The 26,549-nt window shown below is 42.8% G+C and overlaps 1 protein-coding gene across 1 annotated transcript in view; it reads left to right on the top strand.

The window, feature by feature from the left end:
* The window catches only part of LOC146193380 (MAM and LDL-receptor class A domain-containing protein 1-like), a 205,173-nt gene that overhangs the window by 56,653 nt on the left and 121,971 nt on the right, over positions 1-26,549 (top strand). Inside the window, exons 17-27 of the mRNA XM_084600534.1 lie at positions 459-598; positions 2,123-2,233; positions 8,349-8,565; positions 9,392-9,556; positions 13,824-14,042; positions 16,707-16,739; positions 17,304-17,438; positions 19,761-19,896; positions 20,983-21,091; positions 22,800-22,881; positions 26,132-26,257. Of these exons, the coding sequence (XP_084456660.1) occupies positions 459-598; positions 2,123-2,233; positions 8,349-8,565; positions 9,392-9,556; positions 13,824-14,042; positions 16,707-16,739; positions 17,304-17,438; positions 19,761-19,896; positions 20,983-21,091; positions 22,800-22,881; positions 26,132-26,257 (1,473 nt within the window). The remainder of the gene's footprint in view (positions 1-458; positions 599-2,122; positions 2,234-8,348; positions 8,566-9,391; positions 9,557-13,823; positions 14,043-16,706; positions 16,740-17,303; positions 17,439-19,760; positions 19,897-20,982; positions 21,092-22,799; positions 22,882-26,131; positions 26,258-26,549) is intronic.

Below are 26,549 nucleotides of genomic sequence, written 5' to 3'. Positions count from 1 at the left end.
GTCAAGAGGTTGCCAACTTGGGCGTCCCCTGTAGCCACACCGTAGAACAACACAGTTCGAGCTCCGTCCCTCCCATGGTCGCCACCGCTACACCCTGCAACACCTACGCGCCGCGCTACCGATACCACAATCCTGATGAGTGGCGCACCCCTGACGACAGGCCTATCTGTTTATTTTTAAGTATGCTGCAGAACCAAGACCATATAGTTGATCCTGTGTTCATCAAAATAAATATTGATTTATTGATTGATTTTTAAATACATTAATTATTATCTGAGAAAATCTCGAAAGGTCGACTATTTGGTTCTTGCGTCCAACCAGCACAGGTTACCAAACTGTTCGGAGAGAAAGGCGCTGCTGTCAGGTGTCGAATTCTAGTCATCTTAGAAGTTTTAAAACTGTAGGAATACGCGTAGAGAACCTGAAAAGAATATGTTTTCTCTCGTTTGCAATTTCAGCTTACGTCATGACAGCTACAGGGCGTTCCACTCTAGGCGATGGAGCTGAATTGACGAGCCCAGTATGGCAAGGTCAAAGTCAGCCCAAATGCTTGGAGTTCTGGTACCAATCTGCAGAGATCACTGGTTCTCAACTTCAGGTGAGTTTTGCAATAGGGTATAACAAACTTGCCGCTGCTGTGGCACCTTCAGTGTTTTGTTGTCACGTATAGTTTAAAAATTCAGAATACGCGATACATACCTGATATGAAACATTTACTTCTGAGTTTTTGTCAGTCGTGTCAAACGCTAAGTTACCGGCTCACATAATGTTATCTTTATAGTTAATGTTATCTTGTCATATCGTCCTTACAAGCCGGTTCTCCAGGCCGGAGGTGAAGGCTCCTTTTTAGCTGCTAGTAGGTTGTGTAATTGCTTAAAGGCGGTTTCGGCCACTTCAGTTACAGAATCTTTCCTGAAAACACGCATACTTCTTAACTGGCCTTAGTTTGTTGTCATATTCCGCAGCCCGTATTTTGTAACCTCAAATTGCGGTGCTGGGCTGGTCAATGGCTGAGACTTTGGATTTTAAGGTAGTAGAAAAAAAGAGCGCAAAGCAAAAGACGACCCAGCAAAAAGACATCTAACTGACTGGTATGTTTGACTTTATCATGGTGCCTTGACTTGGCCGGGAAAGCCGAGTCCATGAATATTTCAGTTCGTAATGAGTGAACCGATATCCTCTGTTGATGAGGAGACGTATCCGTGTTGTCATAAAGAGATTAAGCTGCTCATACGAGGCCACAACATTGTAAGAGATTCATAGGCAGCTGGAATTTGTCCTTGTTTACCTGCAGACCCTACGGGCTACGAAGCATGGGATAGTTTTAGGATGAAAATAAATGACTTATGCAAAGCCTTTGCGCGGAATTCTAAACTTTGTGCAGTTGAGAACCGATGTGTTTCGCTTTAAATTTAAGCCAGTATGCATTCTTGTACTCTATTCAGGCTGTACATTATATCGTTTGCTCACGGCTTTTGTTTTCTTCTGAAAAATGCTCAATCGCAGATTCTTTAATGGAACCACAAGTTAGTAAATAAATTTTTATTTTCCTATATTTCTGGTGCAATGCAGGCTTTGCAAAAACGTCAGCATATATACATTACTCATATGCGTCATGAAGGCATGTCCTTCTGCAGGCAGTAAGTTGCCGTAGTAAAAATGTCTGCATTCTATAACCAGGCAAACGTGCGGACACCGGGCATCTACCCCTTTTTGATATGGTAGTTGTTCTATCGTTGACGATTACTTTGATATTAATTATATCTTATGCTCGCAGTGCATGTCTAACAAGAGCGCAGAGAACACTGTCGAGAGAGAATAGGGACCCAACAGGCACTTACTTCTTCAATTCTTCCTTCATGTTGGCTATGTGTTCCAACCATCTTTACCAGTCTGCTTTGACCGTGCTGTTCCACTTTCCTCCGCAGTTAAACCTTATAAAAATGTACGAATTAGTTATTTGTCCATATTATTCTGAAAGTTTGCGTAACTAATTAGATTAACTAGAAAAAAAGTTAGGAGAGATCATTTCCTGATCGGGTAGTATCTTTTCACAAAAAGGTTTTAGCATCATTCGTTGCAATGCTTTCGTTTTTGGCTTTGTCCAATTTTCCCCTCGCAGGCTGAAGTTCTGGTAAATGAAAAAAGTGAGGTTGTTTGGAAGAAACCTCCTTATCCGGGACCTGAATGGATGCTGGCGCGAACAGAAATAGTTCAAGAGAAGAACTTCAAAGTGAGTTCCGCAACACATTCATTTTGCTGAAACTCTTGAGGGATGTATACTGTTGCCGTTATGTGTAATTGATATTTTTCGGTAACTTTGAGACTTTCAATGAGCCAAAGCAGTTTTTCTCTATTCCTCTGAGTCAGTTCCTCACCTATGGTCATCCTTATCGTGACATCGTGAAGCTGCATCTTCGTAAGGAGAAAGGGCACTGCCGAAGCCGTAAGTTACGAGGTGCAGTGAGAGCGGTTTATTTCATGCTTTTGGGAAACGTAGCGCAAAGAAGACAAGGACAAAATAAGGGATACACACACGCGCGCGCGCGCGTGTGTGTGTGTGTGTGTGTGTGTGTGTGCGTGTACGTGCGTGTACGTGTGTGTGTGTGTGTGTGCGTGTACGTGTGTGTGTGTGTGTGTGTGCGTGCGTGTGCGTGTGCGTGTGTGTGTGTGTGTGTGTGCGTGTGTGTGTGTGTGTATCCCTTATTTTTTCCTTGTCTTATTTGCGCTACGTTTCCTAAAATGCAAACGCACCAACTCGCCCAATTCCGCATTCTTGTGCAATCATTTCTTGCTCCCGCTTGTGGTCGGCTTTCATAAAGGAGCTTGGCTTCACGTCGTTTACGTATAAAAAAAGAGACCCGAGCTAACACGACTAGTAGATGTGTACGTGCGAACCACTGAATTGGACTAAAGGTGTGCCGCACTCATGAGTCTCTCTTTTCTGTTTCCGTGTGCCTATATTACGACGCCATTTAAGTATACCCTGAGATAATAGTTTTGCGTATTTTTGAATTTTGCTAAAGATCGTTTAGGTTTGCCTTCGCGCTGACGACGGGTATTAAAGTGCCCACCGGAAAGTCAGATATTTTGTTTTGTCTTTTTAGTTTTGACTTACAATATCAAATAGGAATAGTCTTCACCTATCCCTCCTCATGGGACCAAGAACCTAGAACGTTTCAAACGTGGTGGCGGTTCCTAGAGCTGGAGCATCACATCTCGACGTCGCGGTCATCCTCGCCGCAATAGCAGACGATGGCTGTTGTTACCAGCGTGTCCTTTTTTAATCTTATTCTCACTTTTCTTCAATCCGCAAGAAGCATTGAGGGGAGGTCAGCTATAGCCAATTGACGGTCCCGTGCATTTCTTTTCATTCCTTGTACATTCAAAACAACACGAAAACAGCGCGGAATGAAGGAACACACTGGTTGATTCATGCGCTTCACAAATAGCAGCGCAGCATGAAGGGTAAGTGCGAGCAAACTGGTAACAATGAAGTTATTGGTCATTATTATAGGCCGTATAATAAGGAATTAAAAATGAATGTCTTTGGGGAAAAAATAGGCAGGTAAAAGTAAAATTTGAGAGCCCGAACGCAGAAAAATATATAGACGCAATAAACATTTCCAAAAGGGACATAGTGTAAACGATTTGAAGATAGGCACGCATTATCTGCCACGAAATAAAATGGAGCAGAGATTATTCGGTGTCGGTATTTTTACCAGGGCGCAACTCTAGGAGCAGGTTTTTAAGGCGGCCTTGTGACATGCCATATAATTCACACGATTCGGCAACGCAGGTGGTGCGGTCGCTTCCTTACACAGATATGTCTGGGAATAGTGTTACCAACACTTATAAAATACATTTGATTCACCTGCATATTCAAATACAAGTGCTCAAGCCTTTCATGTACTAAAAAGATTCTGGCTTTTGTTTTATGTTACAATTGTCCGGGCATGCTCCTAAAGCAGAACAGCGAACACGCTATCAGGATGCCCTTTATAGAAACTGATACAGATATCGCCCCTTCAAATTATTGATATACGAGCTTCAAGTCGGCCCTCGTACAGGCATTAAATTTGGACACGCACGATCATCCAACAGTAAGGAATACGCTGCCAGGTAAAGTGTGCTAAATTTAGTGGTTTCAAGTGTGTGGAGCCACAACATGTCCGTAATGCCCACAGTCGCATGACCAAATGATGGTGCGATTACGCAGTTGCTGCCAAATCTGGTGTCTAATTTCAGAGATCATAACCCAACCATCCAGAACCCCCGCGTTCTGGTGGAGTACCCCTAAATATTAGGTCAACACCGTTCTCACATCGAGTTATTGATCACTTCGCTCTCGCCGTATACCATATGATCCGCTTACAGCAGTGGTTAGCTCAGTTGGTAGAGCGATTTCCGCGGAAAGGCGGTAATCCCGGGTTTGATTCCGGGATCAGGACGAATTTTTCTTTAACTACGAAGTTTCTGATAAAGCTCTATATCCTTTTTTTTTTGCCGCATGGCTGCGCTTGGGTGGATGTCAATGAGATATACTACCTTATTACAAACCTACTCCACCTTGGGGGATTCTACTAAATATTCAGTCATCAGCGAGCGTTCCGTTTACGTCAATATAATGATGCTATGTCGGTAACAAAATTTTAGTTGTAATGCTGCTGAAGGACGGGAAATCGCCATACGCCCTATACACGGGTTCCCGTAAAAATGTCCCCGCAAAAAAGTTTCCCGAAAGCAAAGCTCCCGAATAAAAGTACCCATTTGGGAAGTAGGAGAAAATGTTCCCAAATGGTTGCAGTCAAACGTGCACCAAAGTGAAGCTTTCGCTACGCCTCGTCCCGGCTCCTCAGAGGTTAATTACGCTTTTTTTTTTACGCCTTTAATCTTACAACTGCCTTTATGAATTTAGCTTGAACGTTATTTGTATTTTTGAACCCCTTTCGTTTTTCTCCTACGTTCTGCAGTTGTGTGTACTACAAGGCGTAGAGGTAATTTCGTAATTGCAAGCCGCAACGATGTTTTCAATAGCGATTCTACTCGTCGGCTTGAAAGGTACATAAAGTGGAACATAAGCCGTGAACTCGTGACAAAAAAAAAATGGTAGCAACGAAGGAAGTCTTCCCGAGGAAAAGTGCGTCTCTAGATCATTCTGCGCATCAAAGAACTGGTCGAACAGTCGTATTGATTGATTTTCCTCGGAAGGATCTGCGCTCCATGATAGTGGTCTGATCTAGCACTCCAACAGCGGACCCGTTAACATCGGCCTTGCTTGCGCTTCGGTCGCGGGATAAAGGGATTGGGGATTCATGCATTTCATAATAATAGGCGGATGTCACGTTGTGTAGCGTTTTTTCGCCATGCTTTCTCGCCAAGCCTTCTACAGTTCCTGTGAACATGCCAGTGACGCAGAAGACCCACGTCTCAAACAATAATTTAATCTAATCTCGATATAAAAAAAGTGCAATCAAACGCGCATTTTAGGGCGAAAGGAGTTCCTGAAAGATTTACTCGAGTTCCTTTCTGCCTTGGAGACGTTTTTTCCTAGGAACCTTTCTCTGAGGCCCCTTTTCTTGTAGGGACGTTTTTCCCGGCGCCATATCTTCCGGGACCCCCACCCCCCTCCCCCAATTCCTTGTACAGGGTGGTGGTGGGGGGGGGGGGGGGGGGTTCTTGGCAATTTTAAGGAAACGCTCACATTCCACCAGCTGCTGGAGAGTAAATAAAATAGTGCCAAATGCAGAAGCGAATACTTGATATCCCAGGTTGTTTCAAGATAAAAATGCTCGTTTCAATACCCCAACAAAAAATAGACAAGGCCGAACTATTATACTAGTTTTGTGCAACATTCAGCTCATGCGAAGTCCTTCTGAACAAAGAACAAAATATTCGTTATGAAATTCATCGCAGGCCTAAATGAGGGACAAGGAGCCGGTCGCATAAAATTGAGTCATCTCCGACCTTCCCAGCTAATCCGTGACAATTACCCGCAGGAAAAACTTTTTCTGCTGCTCTGAAGTCATCGCAATAAAAATTTAATTCCCGAACTCCGTAATACAAGATGGGTAAAAATTTTTTATTAAACCACTAGTATGACGGCGCGAGCAATGACACCAGGAATAAAATTCGACACATTCATGGTCTCACTGCAGTTTCAAAAATCCGGGAATTTAAATTTCCACCGACACTTACGGAGAAGGGTCATTTATCTTGAGTCACCTTGATATGGAGCTATGTCCAAGCTATAGAGTCCTGCTCATCGAATGATCAGAATCATCAAACGTAGACTAAAGGAAGCGCCTAGCCTAGTTAATAAATTCGCATGAGCCACCGAAAAATGAATACGCATCTCCTACCTGAGACTCGAGCCAAGTCTACATCCTACGTAAAATTGTAATCCTCCAAGCCGTGCTGCACGTTTAATTCTTTTTTTTTTGAGAATCCTCCCCGTACTTCAGCATTACAACACTAAAAAGTGTGCCACGTTGGATACCTTATCACTACGAAAGAAACACTCTCGCCTATTACTATTTCATAAATTTTATAACCAGGATCATTTACACGATGACTTTTTCCAGTCGCCGTCAGTCATTTTCAATCACCGAGAACCCCCTTACAAGGTTAAACGCCCAACAGACCGCTCAACGCATTACGTACAATCGTTTATATTCACAATCATAGCCGAGTGGAATAGCCTAGAGTCCAATGTTGCCGCTGAAGATTGTGCAGATCAATTTTACAAAATGATGCGTAGTTTTATTAAATTGAGCTGCTTGAGCTTTCGGGTTTGTATATTTTTTTTCTCTGCTTGTCAAACACCAATCCGTTTTTCCGATATTGTTCGGCAATTTTTATAATTTTATATTGTTCTTTGTATTATGACTACAAGTGCCGAAAATATCCATGCTTTCTGTTTATTTCGGGCTATTTTGTAGCGTAAAAGTACACTACGCGGATCACAGCAGGAGTCTTGCCCCCCGTTATGCGCTTGCGCGAGAGCCGCACAATTCGAAGCGGCCAACCAGAAGTCTCATGCTAATCACCATTGCATCGATATTTAAAAATTGAATTAAAATTACTAATTACACAGTAATTATGTTTCTTTGAGTTGATTAATTCTTCTTGTGAAGAATCACACCACTTCGACACCTGTTGTGATGTTATCATTCACGATTCCCCAATTTTGACAAATTTTGACCGAAGATATAAGTTCCGGCTGATGTGAAATCACAACCCTAGTTTTCCGCTTCTGTTTCAAATTTTAACCCAAAATAAAAGCTTTTCGGGCATCTCAAGCATTCCTGAGTTTTAATTATACGTTTGTTCTAATTTGACACGAACCAGCCGATTTTAACTTCTATTTGACGTTTTTTGTGCTATTCTGTCATCCCTAATGTTTGCACGTCCCTGTGGCTATAGCGACGTCCGCGCCATTTCGAAGTTAATTTGACATTTTAGGTCTAACTAAATTAGTATTCATTATACAGTCATAGAACTTGGGTTATAAGATAACGTTTTCCTACTATAGGTGGCAAATTATCTTTTTTTTTCTGCTATTTCTATTAGTTCGGACGCTAGAAGGGGTGAACATGCTAATACTTTATGAGCATACCCTTGAGCCTACAAAAAGGCTTTCGTCTTAATAATCAGATTAACAGTGACAACCCCTGCCACTTATGCAAAGCTAATGTTTTCCGAAAGTTCTTTTTTTTTTTTCTCGCGAGATGGCCAAGCTATTTGTACCAATGTTCCTAATAAAATTACACTTTCGAAATTGAAACTGATACGATCACGATTAATAGCCGGCTACAAATCTCTAATTGTACTCAGTTGCCTACCTATATTAAATAAAAAATAATTATCGGAAAGATGCTAACTTGCTGACTAGTTAGCACCACTGACTTTTTGTGATGTCCGCTTCTACTGGCATTCGGGCGCAGCAGCAGTCATCTTTATAATACATGAAAACCCTGCTTTCTTTTTATAAGGGTGGCCGGCTTCTCTCAAACACCTGGTATCTATGCTCTCGGACAGACGCGTCCAAACTGTTCTATTGCTTGCAAGGGCAAAAGGAAATATTTCTCAGGGGACGTTCAGCACTGAAAAGTGGTCGGTGTTACTCTGTCCATGAGAGTACAATAACAATTTTGCCTTTTGCAATAAATCTGAACTCTGTTCGTATACAGCTGTTTAGATGGGGAAAGAATGGGACAGCATGGCATTTCAAAATACCAAAAAATATGATGACAGTTAAACACTGTATATTATTGCATGGAAATGTTAAGCTGCATTTAATTCGGGTCTTATCTCACATCTCTTGGACTTGCTTTTTCCTATCTCAGGTGGTTTTTCGTGCGAAACTTGAGGGAGACCCGAATCTTTCAATGAGCCTGGACGACATCGTTTTGCGGCCTGAGCCTTGCGCACATCCTGCAGAATGCGACTTCATTGATGACCTCTGTGGCTACGTGAACAAATTCCAAAGCCACTTCCGGTGGCTGGTCGGGTCAGGCCGAACTGAGACGCGAGGAATGCAGCCAGACTGGCCGAGTCGTCAAGGTGTGAGAGTAACGGATCTTTTGAAGCGCACTTACATCTGTGTTGTGGCGTTCGACACTAAGCAAATTACTAAACAACCTAAATATCATCCACAATCATGTCAGCTGCGAGGATAACTGTTATAATCACTGGGACGGGCATGCAGTAATCTGTCTTTTATAGTAGCACCTAAACTTTGGGATTAAGCACCTAAAGGTGGCATCATCACGTGTCTTAATAAAAAACACGCAACAAGCAACATAAAAGTGCGCAGAATATTTTGCGCGAGTAAACAAACATAGACGCAACATGGTTTCGCTGATTGAAATCTATGTATGTGCTTGCAGAAAGGGACGCATCCCTGCATCCCCATGTGCTGGAACCAACATCAGAAAGCAGGACAATAGCATGCCCAAATTTTGCTTCCACAACAGCGGTGGCATGGCAGAGATATCTGATACCCTTTCAACATCACTTTTTTATTTCTCTGGTCAATAGTCTGTTTACACTTCCTGCTTAACATGTGGACACTGAAATGAACGAATTAGAAAGAACACCGCATTTGCAGTTACGCTTATGTGCTTGGCACGTTCAAGTAATTAGCGAATAAGGTACGGAAGCATATTACCCGCAGACCCCATTGAAAGAAAAACAAGACATTTCTAAGTGCTTGGCGATGATTTAGCTCACATCTTGTGTGCAGGTCAATAAAAACAGAGCTTCGTGAGCATCGTTCTGCGTACTTGAGAATGTTTCCTCCCCCTTTCTGGAATTGTAAGCGCCATGTTCTCATCAGCAAGTCCTGCGATTGTGTTCCTTTTTCGGTTTTCTACATGGCGGAACACAGGTCGGAGGGCTTCCTTCGCCTACCTGGACCTAACAACGGGGAAAACGTGGAACGATGACACCAAAAAGTCCGAACACATCAAGACAGTGGGGCTGCTGAGTCCACTCTTTCATGTCAACGATGACAACAACGCTCTTTCATTGGAGTACTTCAGGAGCGGACCAGGTGCGCCAAAGCATGCTTCTATGCTTCCTCTCGTTTACGACAATTATGAATGCCTCCGAAATAGAACCTTATGTTAGGCCTCTAAATTACAAGCGTGCCAATAATTCGTTTTTATTCACTGTTTGTGACACTGTAAGGGGACCTTCCTGACTCTACTACCCCTCTCCTTTGAATATGTCTTTGTGCCAGCTCCATTGATTATTAAAGACTACCCACTTCCTCACTATGACTAAATGTTATTGTGAGACTCCTAGTATAAAATCAGGCATAAGAATGATATTTCACACATCGCGACAACCGCAGACAGACATACTATTGGAACAAGATTAGAAAAAAGAAGACGGGAATTGTTTATAAAGCTAACCTCTCCTACTTAAAGCAAAATTCAGCAGCTATAGTGACAAACATATTGCCATTCATCGCGACACACCGTATCGGTTCATTAGCATTCCGGCTTTTACAGCGTACCTAGCAAGCTTATGGCACATCTGCTCAGTGTTGTGCTGTTTAGTTTTCACATGCTGAGATGACATGACAAAGGTTAGCTTGTGACGGAGGAGGAAGAAGTAGCGGTCAGTGAGTGAGGCGCGCAGTAGCGCTCGTGCAAGGCCTGCCGGCCTTAATTAAAATTGCGTCATCGTCATTAGTCATGTTCGGTCTGTTATCTTGCTTGCCGCCCTCTAACAATATTATTAACATCCTCAAATCGCTGAGTGATGATTCACGTAGTTTTCCTAAACGAAGGAACTATTTATCGTTGCGTTTAGTTTTGTTTATAGGGTTTAACGTCCCAAAGCAACAAGAGCTATGAGAGACGCCGTAGCAGAGGGCACCGGAAGTTGCGACCACCTGGGGTTCTTTAACTTGCACTGACATCACACAGCCACAGGCACCTTGCTTTTGCCTCAATCGAAAACGGCGGCCGCCGCCGAGGTAAGATCCCGCATTCTTGGACACAGTAGTCGAGCGCTCATACCACTGCGCCACCACGGCGGGGTAGAAGGTACAGTTTAGACTTGCGCTAGCGTCTACGTATAAATGGCATTGGTTCATAATGTGTTAGTAAGAATTCGCGGCAATGTGCAACATTTCTTGAGTGCAAAACACGCTCGTGGGAGCAACCGAACGAATACACTGCGGCATTCAAAGCTAATAGAAAGGGGTCAGTTTTTAGGAAATAGGCAGATTATATTCTGTGTTTGTGTCCTTCTATCTTTGTCCTCGTCCTTCGCGCTGTTATTCCAAAATGTTATACCAACTAGCCGGCACCTCAACGCTTGTTATATTCTGACGTTGAAAAGAAAATTTGAAAAAAAAAGTAATTTAGATACGAATTAACAGGGTATTCTTAAAGAGTGCGATTCTCCCTTTTTTTGTGTGCGGCTTCCCCAAGAAACGATTGAATATATAATGCAAGTATTGCGATTGTACTCACCCATGAAATAAAGTCTTACACCGACGCAGAAAGCGATAACAAAGCAACAGCGTTGACCTTAAAAGACTTAGAATAAGCAAAATAAAGAAAACAATTCCCATAAATTCTTGGCATGAGGGCGAATGCGACGGGGAAGTGGAGCTCGGGTAGGCACAATACACGCGCTATCTTCGAATTACAGATGGCTTCCAAGGAAAAGCAGATGTAGTCGAAGTTGACAGGAAGTTACGTGAGACGTATGAGACCGACGGGACACAACGGACCGGCCCGGGAGGCCGGAATAATCAAGCGGCTACGTACCCAGCTCTTTATGGCAGTTTTTTCTGTAGCATAAGAGCGGGCTAGCAGCGCTTATAGCCATGTAAAGCACGGAAAGCTATTATAGGCCAAGTGCCGCGAGGTTACTGCCAGTCAGCGGCTTTGTGTGTGCTGACCGTAGGCCGCACACACGAGCCGACGCGACCTGATCGTCATAGGTCTGTTCAAGGAAACGTCGAGCACAGAAAGACGGTGTTGTCCAGTGCCTTGGGAAGCATGGTTGCGAGCAGCAAATACAGGAGACGCTGCGACAGGCGCGTGTACGACCGCTACACCACTCTTTCATCTAGGAAAAGCGGGGTACTAGACGGCGGCGGTCGGCTGTGGGAAACGACGCTGCTCATCAACTGTAAGTGTCCTAACGCTAGAACCGCAAGTTGAATGTGGGCAGCATGCAGTATTTTGTATTTTGTGCTCTCTTTTCTGCTTTGTACAGTGAGAGGGAGTTTTGCTCACACTGCCAAACGTACTGGGGGGACTCGTGACTTTGGCTGGACACTCGCAACTTTTGCTGATATTGTAATGCTTATATGTATGTGTCTTGTGGAAAGCGGGTTCTGTTTAGGTTAAGCAGGAATTACATGCAACCACGAACCAGCAATTATAACGCTCGTGGCGATTGAAAATTTTCAAAATGGGGGCTCGACCCCGAGGACTTATAGCCAACCCGAGCTACCAGTCCGTCGTTCTGGGCTACAGTAAAATGCTATGCATCTGCGGCTGTGGCGAGTAAGGGTCTTTCTTGGCCGTAGCAAGTTCAAGCTGTTTATATCTTTCGCTCTAGCCTTCTGCCTTACATTTGTTCCAACAGCTAGACTTGCAAATTTCTGTATATATGAAAACTCAAGTTTAATCTCTCATTTGTGGCATCGAATAAGTCGTTGCAAAGACCGTCTCCGACGGGGCACCAAAGAGGCAAGAATGACTCCCTAAAAGTCTTCAACATCGTCTTTAAATCGGTGTACCGCCTAAAATTTATTTGTGGGATCCACGGTTTCGGCATTTGCTGGCCTACGCCAACAGCGGCTGCAAGGACATAAGCCACTTAACATAAGTTACGTTAGCGCAGCGGATACATATCAGGGCTTATGCACATCGTGTTACGGGACGCGTCCTGCGCACCAGCGATGGGCAACGATAGGGACAGGTGGGACCAGCGTGAATGCGAAGGTGAATAAATTGGCGAGAGTCTTAGGTAAAAGGCACGAAAACACACACGGACACAAGAAAGGCAACACGGCTGAGCACCTCGGTCTTTTTGCTTTCTTTTGTTCGTGTCTGCTTACGTACCTTTAAACTAAAATGCTAGGCCTTCAATGGCTTGTAAAATCATTGATTAACTACGAGAGAGTTGGTGCATCGTCCGGACCTTGATGGCGCTCTGTGAAAGGCGCCACACTCCATCTAGCGGGAGAATGCTGCTGCAGCATATAAATTGAATGAATTTAAATCGTAATTACAGATTTGGAGATCAATATCTTATTGTTCCAAATTTTGAGCAGAAAGAAAGTCACACTTCACATACAGGCTTTAGGCGCTCACCATTGTAGAATAAAATTTTTCACAATATATTTTACAAGGGCTATGGTACACCCTGCAATTAGGGAGCTTCCTTACAGGGATATCTAAAAACGTTACCCAAGGCCAGTTCCATGTGGTCTGCCTAAAGTGTTCTTACAAACTTGCAAATTGCCTTCAACTCGGCAACCAAAATGGCGACCTTAAAATATCTGTCGTGTACTGATTTTCATCGCGAATAACCTTCTGATATTATTTTATATTTAAAGAGCAGCGTGGTTATTTTTTTTCCCTGAAGATATGTTGAGACACTTTCTCGAGAACCCAGAAGGAAATGAATGTTGCAGCACATTACACGCTAAAAATCAAAAAGATATCTCGTTTACAGCCGGAACTGAATGGCTCAACGCTGTCTTGATCGATGAAATTCAATAATCGGATCGCGGGGGACGAAAGCTCAATTTTTTGTGACTGCGTATGTGCCGAGGGAATTTCTTGCGTATCAGGTATAATATACTCACCACATTGCTCTCATGTTTTACTAGCAGCTTTTTGTTTCCTGTTATTTTATATTGTACACAACAGAATGTTATTTTGTGTAGAATGAACCGCTTCGTAACGTTTACTTTTCCTAGGGCTAAACAAGGTCATCGCAGTTAACATTACTATTGTGCTTTATTTTTCAAATAAAATATGTGATATCTATGCTGCGGCAGGATATGAAACCTACAGACCCTGGGGCATAAGCCGAGTGACACCTTCTGCAAAAGAACCAATTCGTCGGTGCATGCAAGAAAATGATGCTTGGAATTTTACAGCGCAGCACTACAAGAAATCTTTACGAAGCTGTGCTGCAGCGCCTATAGAATAAGTAACGATGGAAAATGCCCGGGTTTTCTCCAGTAAAACTGTGTCTGCGTCAGGCATTCAACTATTGAGACTTATGTCTGGCAAGTGACTCACCTAGGATTTGGTATGCTCCTTAATCCTTTGCAGATATTACTTCGGCAAACCTATCCGTATCCTGTTACGGAAATGATGGCACCGCCGATGTGCAGCTGGCTCGAGAGTTGGACGAAGTCAAGGCCTGGACGACCGCGAACGTGAAGCTTAAGCGGGGCACAAACTGCCAGCTGGCAGTGTGGGTGGAGCGAGGTGACGGAGCAAAAGGAGCGATGGCCATCTCAGCGGTTAAAGTAACAACATCGCAGCCAGGTACCGGCATTTTCTCACAGAAAAAAATTTGGATCGTCAGTCGGTCTACTGTTTACAGCGCAGCACTTGTGTGCAAAACGGATAGCCTACACTTTGATGTAATACAGACGGCTCATTTGAAATGGGTGGCCATTACCGTCCTTTAAGCGCTGGAAAACAGTTAAGACAGTGGGCCGCATGTGCTTGAGCTTTCTTTTTTGACCCGAAGGCATAAATAAGGTTGTTTAAAATGCGAACACCAGATTGTGCTAGCCTGCTTTCTGCAGCAACCCGCTGCGCAGAACTTTTAAGTTGTGCAATAGGAAGTGCAACATTGCGCCAAATGACAAAACTGGCAGCCCAAAATTAGTATTCCTGGGTATTTGTTTTAAACACGAAGCGGGGAAGGCATGACATTTTTTTAAATTGATTACCCGGCCAAGCGGACATAAACCGTGGGAATAATTTTCATCGTAAACACAGTGTAAGCGAAATTTTCCAATTACACATTGCTTCAAAGGCATTACTATGCGTGTTTATTTCATCGTAAACACGCAAAAGTGGCATTCGAAGCGTCTTTTGGCTGAAAATATAGTTCTACTAATGTACCTGTGGGCTGAGATATACACGTATAAGGTTCTTAATCAGTCTAAATACATATGCGAAACGGCGGCTATCTGCATGAATCTTGTCTCTACTGTGACGCAGCTGTTGCATATAATGCTCCGTCCAATCTTTCGAAAACTGCAACCAGCCTAATTGCGAATGGCGTGTGTATAGTAATGCTTGATTCAGCGGATTTTACCGTAACTTGTTTAATGCACAGCAGAGGCATGGCGTGAAAATGGAGAATTTCATGGAATGCGCAATATACGCTCGGCGCTCTTCCAGATCAGGTACTATACAGACGAAAGGACACGGATAGTCGAAAATAAAACAATTATTTCGCCAAATCACATGAATAAAACATTAGTACTCCCCCGAAAGTATAGTTCCGAGTAGTCAAGGCTATTAGAGTGCAGTGCTTGAATTGTCTACAAATATTTTGCCATGGGCAGGGCATGTAATGTGAAGACAAGGTAATCACATGCCAAGTGTAACATATTGGATTGCAAGAGAACGCAAGCGCAGCATGAGACAGCAGAAAGGTGTCCAAGCGGATGAGAATAAGTAGTTAGTGGAGATAACGTAGGTGGCTCAGGGCCCCTGCGACTGGAGAGGTACTGGACAGCCCATTTCCCTGAATTGGGGTTGTATAAGGCGTATGGTCTTGATAAATGATTATAACAAAATGATCTTTGAGGCATCTTATAATAGAACTGAGTGGCGTTCATTAACCTTATAGAGTAAATACAGCGCTTATATGTCGTCCTCTTTCTGTATCACTGCGTTCAGCCATGTATTGATGAGCTTTCCAACAGAACTTATTTTGAGCTACATGAATTCGCATTTTCACTAAAGGGCAAATGAGTGCCTAAAATAATCACGTGGCCTAATTTTGGTAATAAGGTAGCCTTTGAGAACATTTTAGGGCGCAGCAGATTTTTTTATTTAATTTAGCCGAGATCCTGAAGCTTTTACAAAGGGGCGAATGAACAGAAATATTGCCTTCAATAAATTTATCCCACAGCACATACAATACGGGGCAAATTATGTGGCTCAGAAACAAACACCTCGAGCACCAAACTATTGATAAAAGGCGTACTCATTTATGTAAGCAAGAAGGAACCAAGTAATAATTTATAAAACATTTCTTATTTGTTTGTTCGTTTGTATTCATCGTCCTTGGACACGTACCCCCGTGGACGAAAGTTGTATACTCCACGCGCTGCAAGAAAACTTTCCGCCATATATTTCCCGCAGAGAAGCAGTTATTTCTGAGATATGCATAACGTACCCTTCTTGATATACTTACCATCTCACCTTGTCGAAGCAATTTTGTGTTGCACTTTTTTTTTACACCTAAAAAATGCAATCGTTGAGGCTCGCATGGAGTATACCACTTTTGTCCACGACTGTACGTACATGTGCGGTGCAGTGCGAATACTTTTCAAAAATTGGTATATGAGGTTTACATTCGTATTATGCTCCTCTTATTGTGCTCCATTTTTCACATCGTATCAGATTACTCATATATGCATAATACTATTTCCAACCCTAGATTTGGCAGTAGCTCGGTGGTCTGTTTATTGAGACTGTTCTTTGCCTAGTATATTGCGTCTGCTCGTTTTGACGAAGCCTGTCTTTTTTGCTTTTCAGGGTTCGCCGAAATGAGCGATCTGTTTATGTTCTATATGCCCTGGTTATGTATTGTAATGGTTTGTTTCCAGGGCCGTATACTCATTTGTTATATTCACAAGCACTACCGTGTATCGTACGCACCTCACATGCGTGCGCCTCGTTTTTAACTGTACTAATCAAGGCTAGTTTTGATTTTGTTTTTCTAGTATCAATGTGGCTTTAAGGTTTATCTCCTTTCACGAGCAGGCAATACAAATATTCTTCAGTATTTCACTATGATCTATCAATCTGAACACACACAGAAGTGAGAATAGCTAGAGACATCAAGCATTGACCCTATCATTTAACAGTTAGCGATGCCAGTTGCACTGCTGTGCCCAGATATCCTTGTCAATTCTTGCTGAAATGTGACCATATATAGATCTTTTTTTTTCTTTCTTTCAGAAGTAAAACCTCCGCCGTCTTCGGATTCTCCTAGTGAGTATTCTTTGTTTTACTAGTATATTTCCACTACAGCGCTTTCTTTTGCACTAACATCCATTGTAGAATGTACGCAATTGTACAGCAAACAAGAGTATATATATATATTGTAAGGTAACGCGAAGGTCGGGCTTGGCGGATCAGGTTTTACTGGAGACCTGAATCCCTGGTCCCACACTGTAGAGAACCACACTCGGCGATGACGATATCTACTAGAGAGAGCAGGATGAAGATGAAGCAGCATGTTCATCCGTGCGATGAAGCGCCACACAGTGCTCACAATATATAGTGGAAATGCACATTGCTTCATATTGAAACATTTATTACAATTACGCTTCGGCCTCAATCTGGCTGGCCGAGAAACTGTTTCTTCGCAACATATATGTATATATATTCCCTATTACTATTCATTAACAGAGATTTTTACAAGAGCAGGTGCAATATGCTTCCTATATATACGACCGCAAAAGTCTCTAGTCTTATACCCATTCGCTCCAATGAATAAGGAATGTATCCTTGTTTTCCGCTGTAAAATTTTGCTTCCGTCATTTTCAATTTCAGCCCGCTGCACATTCGAAGATGGAACCATGTGCGGCTGGACCAGAACGAGCGTGTCCATTCAATGGGTTCTGAATGATCCATCGAAAAAAATTCCCGTTTTTCCACGTTTCGACCACACAGTGAAGGCATACAGAGGTGAGAATTGGCAAATGTGACAGAAAATCTTCCATTAATTCGAAAATACTCAACAGCCATACTGCAGACGTTAAACCATAGTTGTCGCAGTTGTCATGGAGCTCGGAAGAATTAGGAAAGTATAACTAAATAACTTCCCTCGCTTTGAAGCCCAGATCGCTTCAATTATTTAAAGTTTAACCCAGAGCTACATTGACTGACAAGTGCGGCGCAAACGGAACTCACCTTCACACGGCATGTGTAGTTGCCAGCCGCTCAAACAGGGTTGTCAGTAGGCACAGGTATCCACACATCGAGGATATGTGGCTCGGAGTGGGTTATGCTTCTGGGAAAATCAGATTCGAAGACGTTTGCGATGGCTGACTCTCCATATGCACGTGGGTTTTCTTACTGGAGTCGCAGCTACGTCTTTTGAAAATGCACTGAAAAATCACCGACAAGCGTCGGACGACGGCCCCGCGATAGAGGCAACAAATTTGCCTTGTCGGCGTATTCACCTATTTTGGTTAAAAGGTCTTCGACATTGTCGAAACATAGGATTGAGGAAAACATTTCGGTAAGAATGCGCAGGTTATTTATTACCATCAAAACTAGGACGCAACCATAAGCATGAAGTTTGAGGGTGCTGCATTAGGATTTTGCTTTCAATTTGGCATCCACCTGCTAGTGAATTTAGAGGCTAGTTTTCGATACTGATTTAGAGCGCCAACATGGGAACTTACAGTCGTATGCTCTTTATTGTAAGCGCAGGTCTTCATCGAGAAGTGAGACAGTCACTGCGACTTCCTTTCCCCAGAGACCAGACAATTTAAAGACGCTTTGCATTTCTTCAAGCTTCTTATTAGTCTCTCAATGCAGATATTCGCAAAATGAAAAGACTCCGTTCAACGCGCTATTAAGCTAACTTTAATTAGAATGCACAATGAAACCGTGCAAAAAGACAAGGGACAGAGAAGAAAGTGACAGGACCCATGTATTTTGCGCGGTTTTATGATGCATTCTAATACTAGCCGCCAACTAGCCCGACTTTCACTATTATACACGCTAAATTTAAGCCTAAGCTTAAGCTTCCGCCTGATGTTTTGGTCGCCCGTAGAACGCAGCTCCCCCATCAAGCCATTATATTTAGGCGGTTATTCACATACCTGCAATTGTCTGTTTTTATCAAGTATTTTCCGGATATAATCACTCTTCACTGCCTCGTTATTCGTGTCAAAGTGCTCCGTGGATGAAGATTCGTAGCATGGAGGGAGATGTGCACTTAGATCGGTGCTTAGATAGAATATGAAAAATTGTTCACATAGATTCAGTAGGTATAATTAGCTTAGCTTTCAGCAGTCTTCCGAGGTGCATTTTAGAGGATCAGTGGGGCTGGGAATAGCGGTCGTTGGACTTTAAAATTATTGAAATCGCGGGTCCGGTTTTAGATTTCGCGCCTCTGAGTGTGTGCGTGCTCGTTTCGCAGTTTGTAAGCAATTCTTAATCCCGTGCTTCCAAGCTTTAGCGTTGGTTGAGCGAGCTTTGCAAAATGCTAAGGAGGTGTGCATTCAATTTACTGCTGCGAAGAAAGCCTAGTTGCATGAAGGAAGTGAAAGAATTACATGTGAAGAGGTGCGTTTTAAACTGAGCACTTTTATTTCCAATTATTTTCGCTGCTATTGGCCCCTGGTAAAGTATTCGATGGGTGAATCACTCATAGGGCTGCCAACACAACCTGACGTATTGAAAACTGACTGGATGCTACTTTTATAGGAATATAGACTTCTAATATTTGATTACGGATTTTATTTTTTGGGATAACGCGTAAGAGATGTATGTATTTTTATAGCCTCGTGCTATTTGGTTATGACCGATATACAACTTATACCCGAATTTCATTTCTCGTCTATTTCTGGTACGGTCTCAACAACCAGGCAATGTCTATGGCGTCAAAGTTGGGTATAGGCGAAGTAAGGCGCGAACAAACTGCGAACTCCTTCATAGAGTTTATTCCCTGCAACTTTAAAACCAACCTAGAACTGCCTCAGGGACAACAATCACGGAACAAGAAGCAATGATTATGTCAATGTTTTTTAACCCCTCACGATACCTGCTTTTACTTTGGCGTCATAGACAATGTTCCGCTCTTGAAACGAATACCGAACGTTGCGAACAAAAATTCAAACTTAAATTGGGATCATTAACATGAACAAAAACGTAAAGTCACTTAAGTGTCTATATACCTTCAAAGCATATGCATTGAGAGGCTGAGTTGTATTGATTTTCTGCAGATGCGCGTTACCCGACTTTTGCCCTAAATCTTTACTCTTCTTTCTCCTATAGGCCGATTTCTTTTTGCCTCGAACAATAAAAATGAATTTGCCGTAGCGAGCTTGGAAAGTGCCGAATTGGACATCGATGCAAGCAAAGGCGCCTGTCTCAGCCTCTGGCTGTTTACCGTTCACGCAAGGCATAACCAGTGAGTATCATGAAAAGGGCGGGTACATATTATAGAAATAATTAAGAAAAATTAACATATTTACGCAGAATAGACATGTCTGCATACTCTCAAAAATACATATCTGATGTTATTGCACCGTCTCTGTCAGCAGTGTAGAGCCTATGCGGCATGCTTCTGAGCCAATTCCAGCGGCTTGTAATGATTTACTGTTGTTCCGAATATATTTATGGGAAGAATTTTTGCCCTACCCTCTCCAATGGCCGTGACCTCCAATAATGCTAAATCAGCGCCACTACGCAGCTCAGAAGCAGACCCCCTGGGCTCTAGATTTTTGACAAAGGCTGTACATCTCTACTCGATGAAGTAATAATGAAAGAGCCCCCTTTTAGAACAGTAACTTTGACCTACTAGCAGGCAAGATGTGAAAATGTTTATATCGAGCCGGCAATTGAATCTACTATGTCTTTACAATTATAGGGGAGAGTTAATACCTTTTCCGCCTTGCGCGAATCATATTTCATATCGCCTGCGCCGGAGTGCGCCCGACGCTTGATTCATTGACAGCGCAAAATTGTCCGGCCGTATGTGCTTGCTTTTCGGCCGCAACTCAGTGCTAACTAGACAAATATGCTTGCACAATAGTTTCTATTCATTTAGCAAAATAGTGTGTTCAAATACCTATTATAGCTTCATGCCTGCATGTTTTTGTAAGTTGCGCTGAAATGTTTTGAAACCGCCCATTCTGAGAATGAAGCTTAAAATAATACAACAAACTGCAAGCTATAGTGATAATATTTAAAACGCTAGTCGAATTCACATCTGGCTCATATACTGCATTTTAATTTTAAACTTTATAGTTGTTACGGGAGAGGATTGGGAACAAATGAGCGAAAACCTCATAAGAAGCAGCCATTCCTTCCTCTCTTTTTGTTCTGCAGCAAAAGTTTCGTTGTAAAGGTATTATGGATATTTGGCAAAGTTGTTGCAGTATCGAATATATTTATTTAAGAGGCAGTAACAAAACAAACAGAATAAAAATACAAATTTTGTGTAGTATTGCTGTCTTGAGCATCTTGGTTTATGCCTAACTTTTGTTTGCAACAGCTTGGCAGTGTTCATAGAAGGGAGGGCCATCTTCGACGCCAACGCTCGAGCCAGTCACCGCTGGGAACACGTGTTGATCGATTTCAAAAGGCCTGCTGGAAAGTTTAAGGTGCGTCTCATGCGAAAATTTATTTTGCTGAACATTTTCCACCCTGCCTAACGAAACAAATATCGCATATATCATAGGTGAGGGTGTTATGATTAGCGGGTGCCGCCAGTAATCATGGCTCATGAAGACTTCCGATATGGAAATGAATTGTGACGTCAATTTGCGCGTGACCGCACTAACTTTCGCAGCACTCCGTGGTCTTAAAAAACTTCACTAGAAAAAACTAATTTCGCTCAACGCGCCGAAATTTGGGACCAGTTTTACAACTCTTCCAATTTAAAAGAAATGCGTCAAACTGATTCTAACTCCACACATTATTGTGTAAAACAGCAACAATGAGTGATATTTTCAGTAAAACGCTTTGCATTCAGGCATTTCAAATCTCACGCGAAAGTTTGTTTTAAAATTTAACATCCTGACAGAGCAGCAGAAGTATTGACAACATAGATTTAAAACGTTCATGATTCTTTTCAGAGACTGGCTGGTTGCTGCGAATGAATCGTTGCATATTCACCATCTGAGGATTATTAGACATAAGCACACCGGACATATATCTATCAATTGTTTTGTACGTTGGCGGTCGATATGTTCAGATGGCTCGTAGCACCGCTTTTTCCACTGCTGCTTCTGGATATCTCCTGAACTTGTTTTGTGCTTATATTTGCCCCCTTAATTCCTAAAACTAGACTGCTTTTTCGAACCACAACTTGTAGTTGTGAGGAATTAGCGGAGAAAAAAATAGCGCGAAAAGAACAGGAAGGACGGAGAGGATGATGCAGACCGTTTATTCCGTCATTCGTGTTCCTTTCGCGCTGTTAGTTTTGTCATGAACGCTATTTGTTTCAACATTCGCCAACGTTCTACGCGCCTGCCTAACAAATAAATGAGACCAAGTTCTATTGCAAATGTTATTTGGAACCAGGAAATTTGCTATCTGCAATGCTCTTGATCATCTCTTTAACGTTAAGAAACGTTTGAAGAAACAGTTTCTGCAACGTCAAGAGACATTTCGAGAGAGGCTGTAAATTTCAGCTATTATAACTTTTCCTTCTATATTTATGGTGTTTCGCCTCCTAACTTTGTTTATTCAATTGCAATAAAATATGCCCTGAGGTTTTCAAGTAAGCTACGAAGGGGATTATGCGTATAAGCGCATGGTACACATAAAAGCTCGTCATAGTGCGCAATGTAGTTTCGTTATTAAAATAGTTTAAAGGAGGTTGCGCGAATGATTCAGATTAGAAGCTTTCGAGTACTGAGGTCAGGTGTTCCTGTTCTCGTATTTCTGCTTGTAGCGATGTTCCTCTGATTGCGTAGAAATCAATACTGGCCACCTTGCCACCGTAGTTACCGTCATGTCTTAATCTTCTGGCACTGAGAAAGAGCCCTGCAGGCGTGCAAGCGCGTATTACGTGCACTGAATAGCCCCGCCAACGCCATTATTACTACTGATGCAGATAATTTGGCGGCCAATACGCGGAAAGGCAAGCGTAATTTTTGGAGGTTCAGAACAATCATCCCTTCACGTAGTTTGTTTCTTCCAACACACCTCTGCCTTTTGATTGTTAGCGCAGTAATTACTGGTACAGGTACATCCCAATGCAACTTGGCAGTCTATTTCTGCAAGATATGCCTGACATTATATATTGGCTAATTCTCATGACTGCTGCTAATTATTCTGAAATTTTCCCGAATATCCTTGTTACAGCTCAAGATACAGGCGTTCTTCGGCCGTGGGCTCGTGGCCCTTGACGACATACAGCTGGATACAGGACGTTGCCCACCAAGAGGTAAAAGCAATGGAGAAATTTACAGCTATACTCAACTCTAATGTTTCTAAAGTTGGCAGCAAATTCTTTTAATTAGCGCCTAAAATAAAAATGAACGCTCCTACAGAAGTGCCTAACCTTCATTTATAACGCGGTCAATCGAAGATTCACCCTTGCCAAAAGTAACCAAGAAATAAGGTTCACTCAGTCATACGGTTTTCATCAAGTCTTAAGATTATAATATATACCTTGGAGTTTTACAGTGCTCTAAGGACTGCTCTAAAGGGAGTAAAAAAATCTTGCTCCCCTGTTACTTTTCTCAAATACGTATGTGCAGCATTTACAAAACGTAAAGGTCATTTGCCGTCCACATACGTAACGCGCATGAGACAAATTATTCGAACCCCTACTATAGGTCTCTTCTTCCGGTCTGTATTGTTGGACGCCGGTAGATCATTAGCTATCGAAGCTGTTTCGGCTGTCGGCGGGTAAAAATCATGAAGTTCACTGCGTTTCAGGAGACTCATAGTGAAGAGCAGCGAGAAGTATAGGGTACTAAGAATTGAAATTTCAAATGAGTCACTTCTGCTGGCTGTATAAAAAGATAGCTCCGGGAGCCTATGTGAAGACAATGCAACAAATGCCGTGATAGTGTAAAACAAGGAGGGGTGATGCATGTTATTTCCAATATTTCTGATCCTTATTCCTTCAAAAATATCTTGTGAGCTGCCACCTTATTATCAGAGTAGCGGTGTAGAAATATTGATCTTTGCTTTCTCAACTCGCAGTCTGTAGAGTAGTTGCAATGTTGCCCGTTATGCCTCTCCAAATTTTACAAAATTGCTGTCTAAACTTTTATTAAGATAGCGACTGGTCTGCCCTTCGGACTGCTTGCTGAAGGGAAGTGGAGTAAGACGACTGTACAACCGCAGATAGTGGAGCATAGAGGGTGCTCAGAATTACATTGCCAATACCTATAATTTTCTTTTTGTGGCTCACAAGAAGCTAACCAGGCGATGTCTTCAGTCGGCGCTCTGTTATCTCCCGGTTCGTTGACTTGTTCTAGTTGTCTCTGCAGTGCACAATGTTTTATTAATATTTCTGAGCCAACACGATGGCAAAATTTCATACCGCCGTAGATATCTTTGCTAAGCACTGATAAATATTTTTCATTTTAATCTCTCTCTTCGTATTCAGAGAAACGGGATACACCTTGTACAAGCAAAAAAAAAAAAAAAAGCTTAGGAGGACACTCAAGTTCCTCATTGAAGAATATGATGGAGACAGTAAAAGTGTTTCTTGTTAGCGGATCACTTTACTGACGCTTGTTAGGAAATAACACTTGTATTGGTTTAATCACTGATCTCATTTTTGCGTCTCATGTCACAAGTTCAGTTCAGTCGTTCAGTCGTGTCCGACTCTTCGTGACCCTATTGACCATGTCACGCCACGCATTCCGGTCTCTTACTATCTTCCTAACATCACACAACTTCATCTGCAGTGCCTCGAGGATGCCATCTAACCATCGCGTTCGCTGCCTACCCCTTCTCCGGCGACCCTCAACATTTCCCAACATCAAATCTTTCTCCAGCGACTCCTCTCTTCTCATCAGATGACCAAAGTAGCTGAGCTTTAACTTTAGAATTTGACCCTCCAATGAGCAGTCAGGGTTTATGGTCGACAATATTGACTGATTTGATCTTCTGGCAGTCCAAGGAACTCTCAAGAGTCTTCGCCAGCACCACAATTCAAACGCGTCAATTCTTCGGCGGTCAGCCTTTTTCACAGTCCAACTCTCGCATCCATACATCACAACTGGAAAGACCATAGCACGAGTTATACGGATCTTGGTTGGCAGACTGATGTCTCTGCTCTTTACTAGGCGGTCAAGGCTAACCATTGCTCTCTTTCCCAGAAGCAGGCGTCTCCTAATTTCATGGCTGCAGTCTCCTTCCGAGGTAATCTTGGAGCCCAAGAAGAGAAAATCTGTCACAGCTTCCACTTCTTGTCCCTTGATGCTCCAGGGCTTGATAGGGCAAGACGCCATGATCTTTGTCTTTTTAATGTTCAGTTTAAGCCCAAACTTCTCACTCTCTTCTTGTACGCGCATCAGAAGTCTCTTGAGTTCCACTTCACTTTCTGCCATTAAAGTGGTATCATCCGCATATCTAAGGTTGTTGATACGTTTTCCAGCAATCTTCACTCCAGCTGAAAGGCAATCACAATCCTACAGTCATAAGCTGCCGCCTTATGTGAAAGTCCACTGGGAACAGCTAGAAAGCCCTGTTTTAACCAATCCTCTCTAATGTACGATCATAGCCCAGGAGTAGTGTCTGACGCGGGATACAAGGGTATCGGTGAATTTCGATTCCCATTTCAAAATAGAAGCCTGAGTTGTCATTGTTTGTCAATTCAGCACGTAACGTGGAAAACGGAAAACAGAGAATTTTGCGCTGCTTCATTTAAACTCAGATAAAAACTGCCATTTGATTTGAATCCTTCATCTGAACCATAGCGGCGCACATTTTGTATAAATTTGAAAACCAAACTTGTGCCTTGCCAGCATTCAGCTTGCAAGAACTAATAGTTTTTACGTGCTGACTGCACAAACCTTCTCTGTCCAAACCAAAAACAAACTTGAATCTGCTACTTAGGCTGAGACAAAACACCGCTGCTAAGAATAAAGGAACTTTCCCCGATGTCCACACGCATAGCTTATTTGCAGAGATGTAGCCGCTTATAGAAACGAAGGTATGTATATCCTGCCCTTAAAATTCGCAGGAAACGCTATAGTTCTGAGTCCCGGTACGATCAAATGCGGCGGTTATATGAAAATACCGCAGGCCACGCTGCATTGGTAAGGTATTTGAATATCCTCGTGGGATAAAATAGCGCAACATTGATTCAGGGAACATGGAGCAACGGCGGTTACAAACCATTTACAAGGAACGTTTCGCTTTCCGCCGAATTGTGCGTCACCTTTTTATTGGAATTAGGGTTGTTAGCTTTAGCTGCTGAAAACTGTTTACCCGAAGACAGCAAGATGTTATCCTAGCTTTCTGGCTGTCACAGCCATACCAGTAGAAGTTACTCTTTTCCTGGTAGTAACTTGTAGATTACGGGCTACATTCGCAGCGGAAGTCTTAGGTGCGGATCAGTAACCGTGGCCAACATGGAAATCGATGCGTGCTGTTTGGCAAACCTTGCATACCATTATGATTTTATGAGATTGAATTACTAACCCAAGCATTTTCCACCTTGTTTCGATTAGATTTCTGTTCCTGGGAGGAAGGCTCTCTGTGCCTGACAATACCAGCTCCAGGCAGCTTCAGCTTTTGGCAACCACGCCGCGCCGCACTCCTTGGGCTTCCAGATCACACGCTCAACAATCTGGAAGGTGAACGCTGCTCTTAACTTTGTGCGCCATAACAAAAACAAAAAAAAAAGATGTTGCTTCGTTAGTGGCTCCTTTGACCTGCTCTACTTCTTCATGCTCTTTTCTGATGGGTGTGTTATATGCCCCTCTCGATTGAAAAGGATAGATGCTCTTTTGCATGTGGCAACACCTCCGACAACAGCACTATAATCCGGAGGCTCAGAGTCTAGCAAAATTTTCTAAAGCTTGTGCCCTTGTTCTGATTGGCTAAGCCATTTCGGCAGGCCACAGCCACGCGCCCTCACGCGGCGGG

Source organism: Amblyomma maculatum, chromosome 4, assembly GCF_055883805.1.
Source record: "Amblyomma maculatum isolate TAMU_Amacu chromosome 4, ASM5588380v1, whole genome shotgun sequence".
NCBI lineage: Eukaryota > Metazoa > Arthropoda > Arachnida > Ixodida > Ixodidae > Amblyomma > Amblyomma maculatum.
The sequence above is the reverse complement of the archived record's forward strand: the minus strand, read 5'-3'. Positions and strand labels throughout refer to the sequence as shown.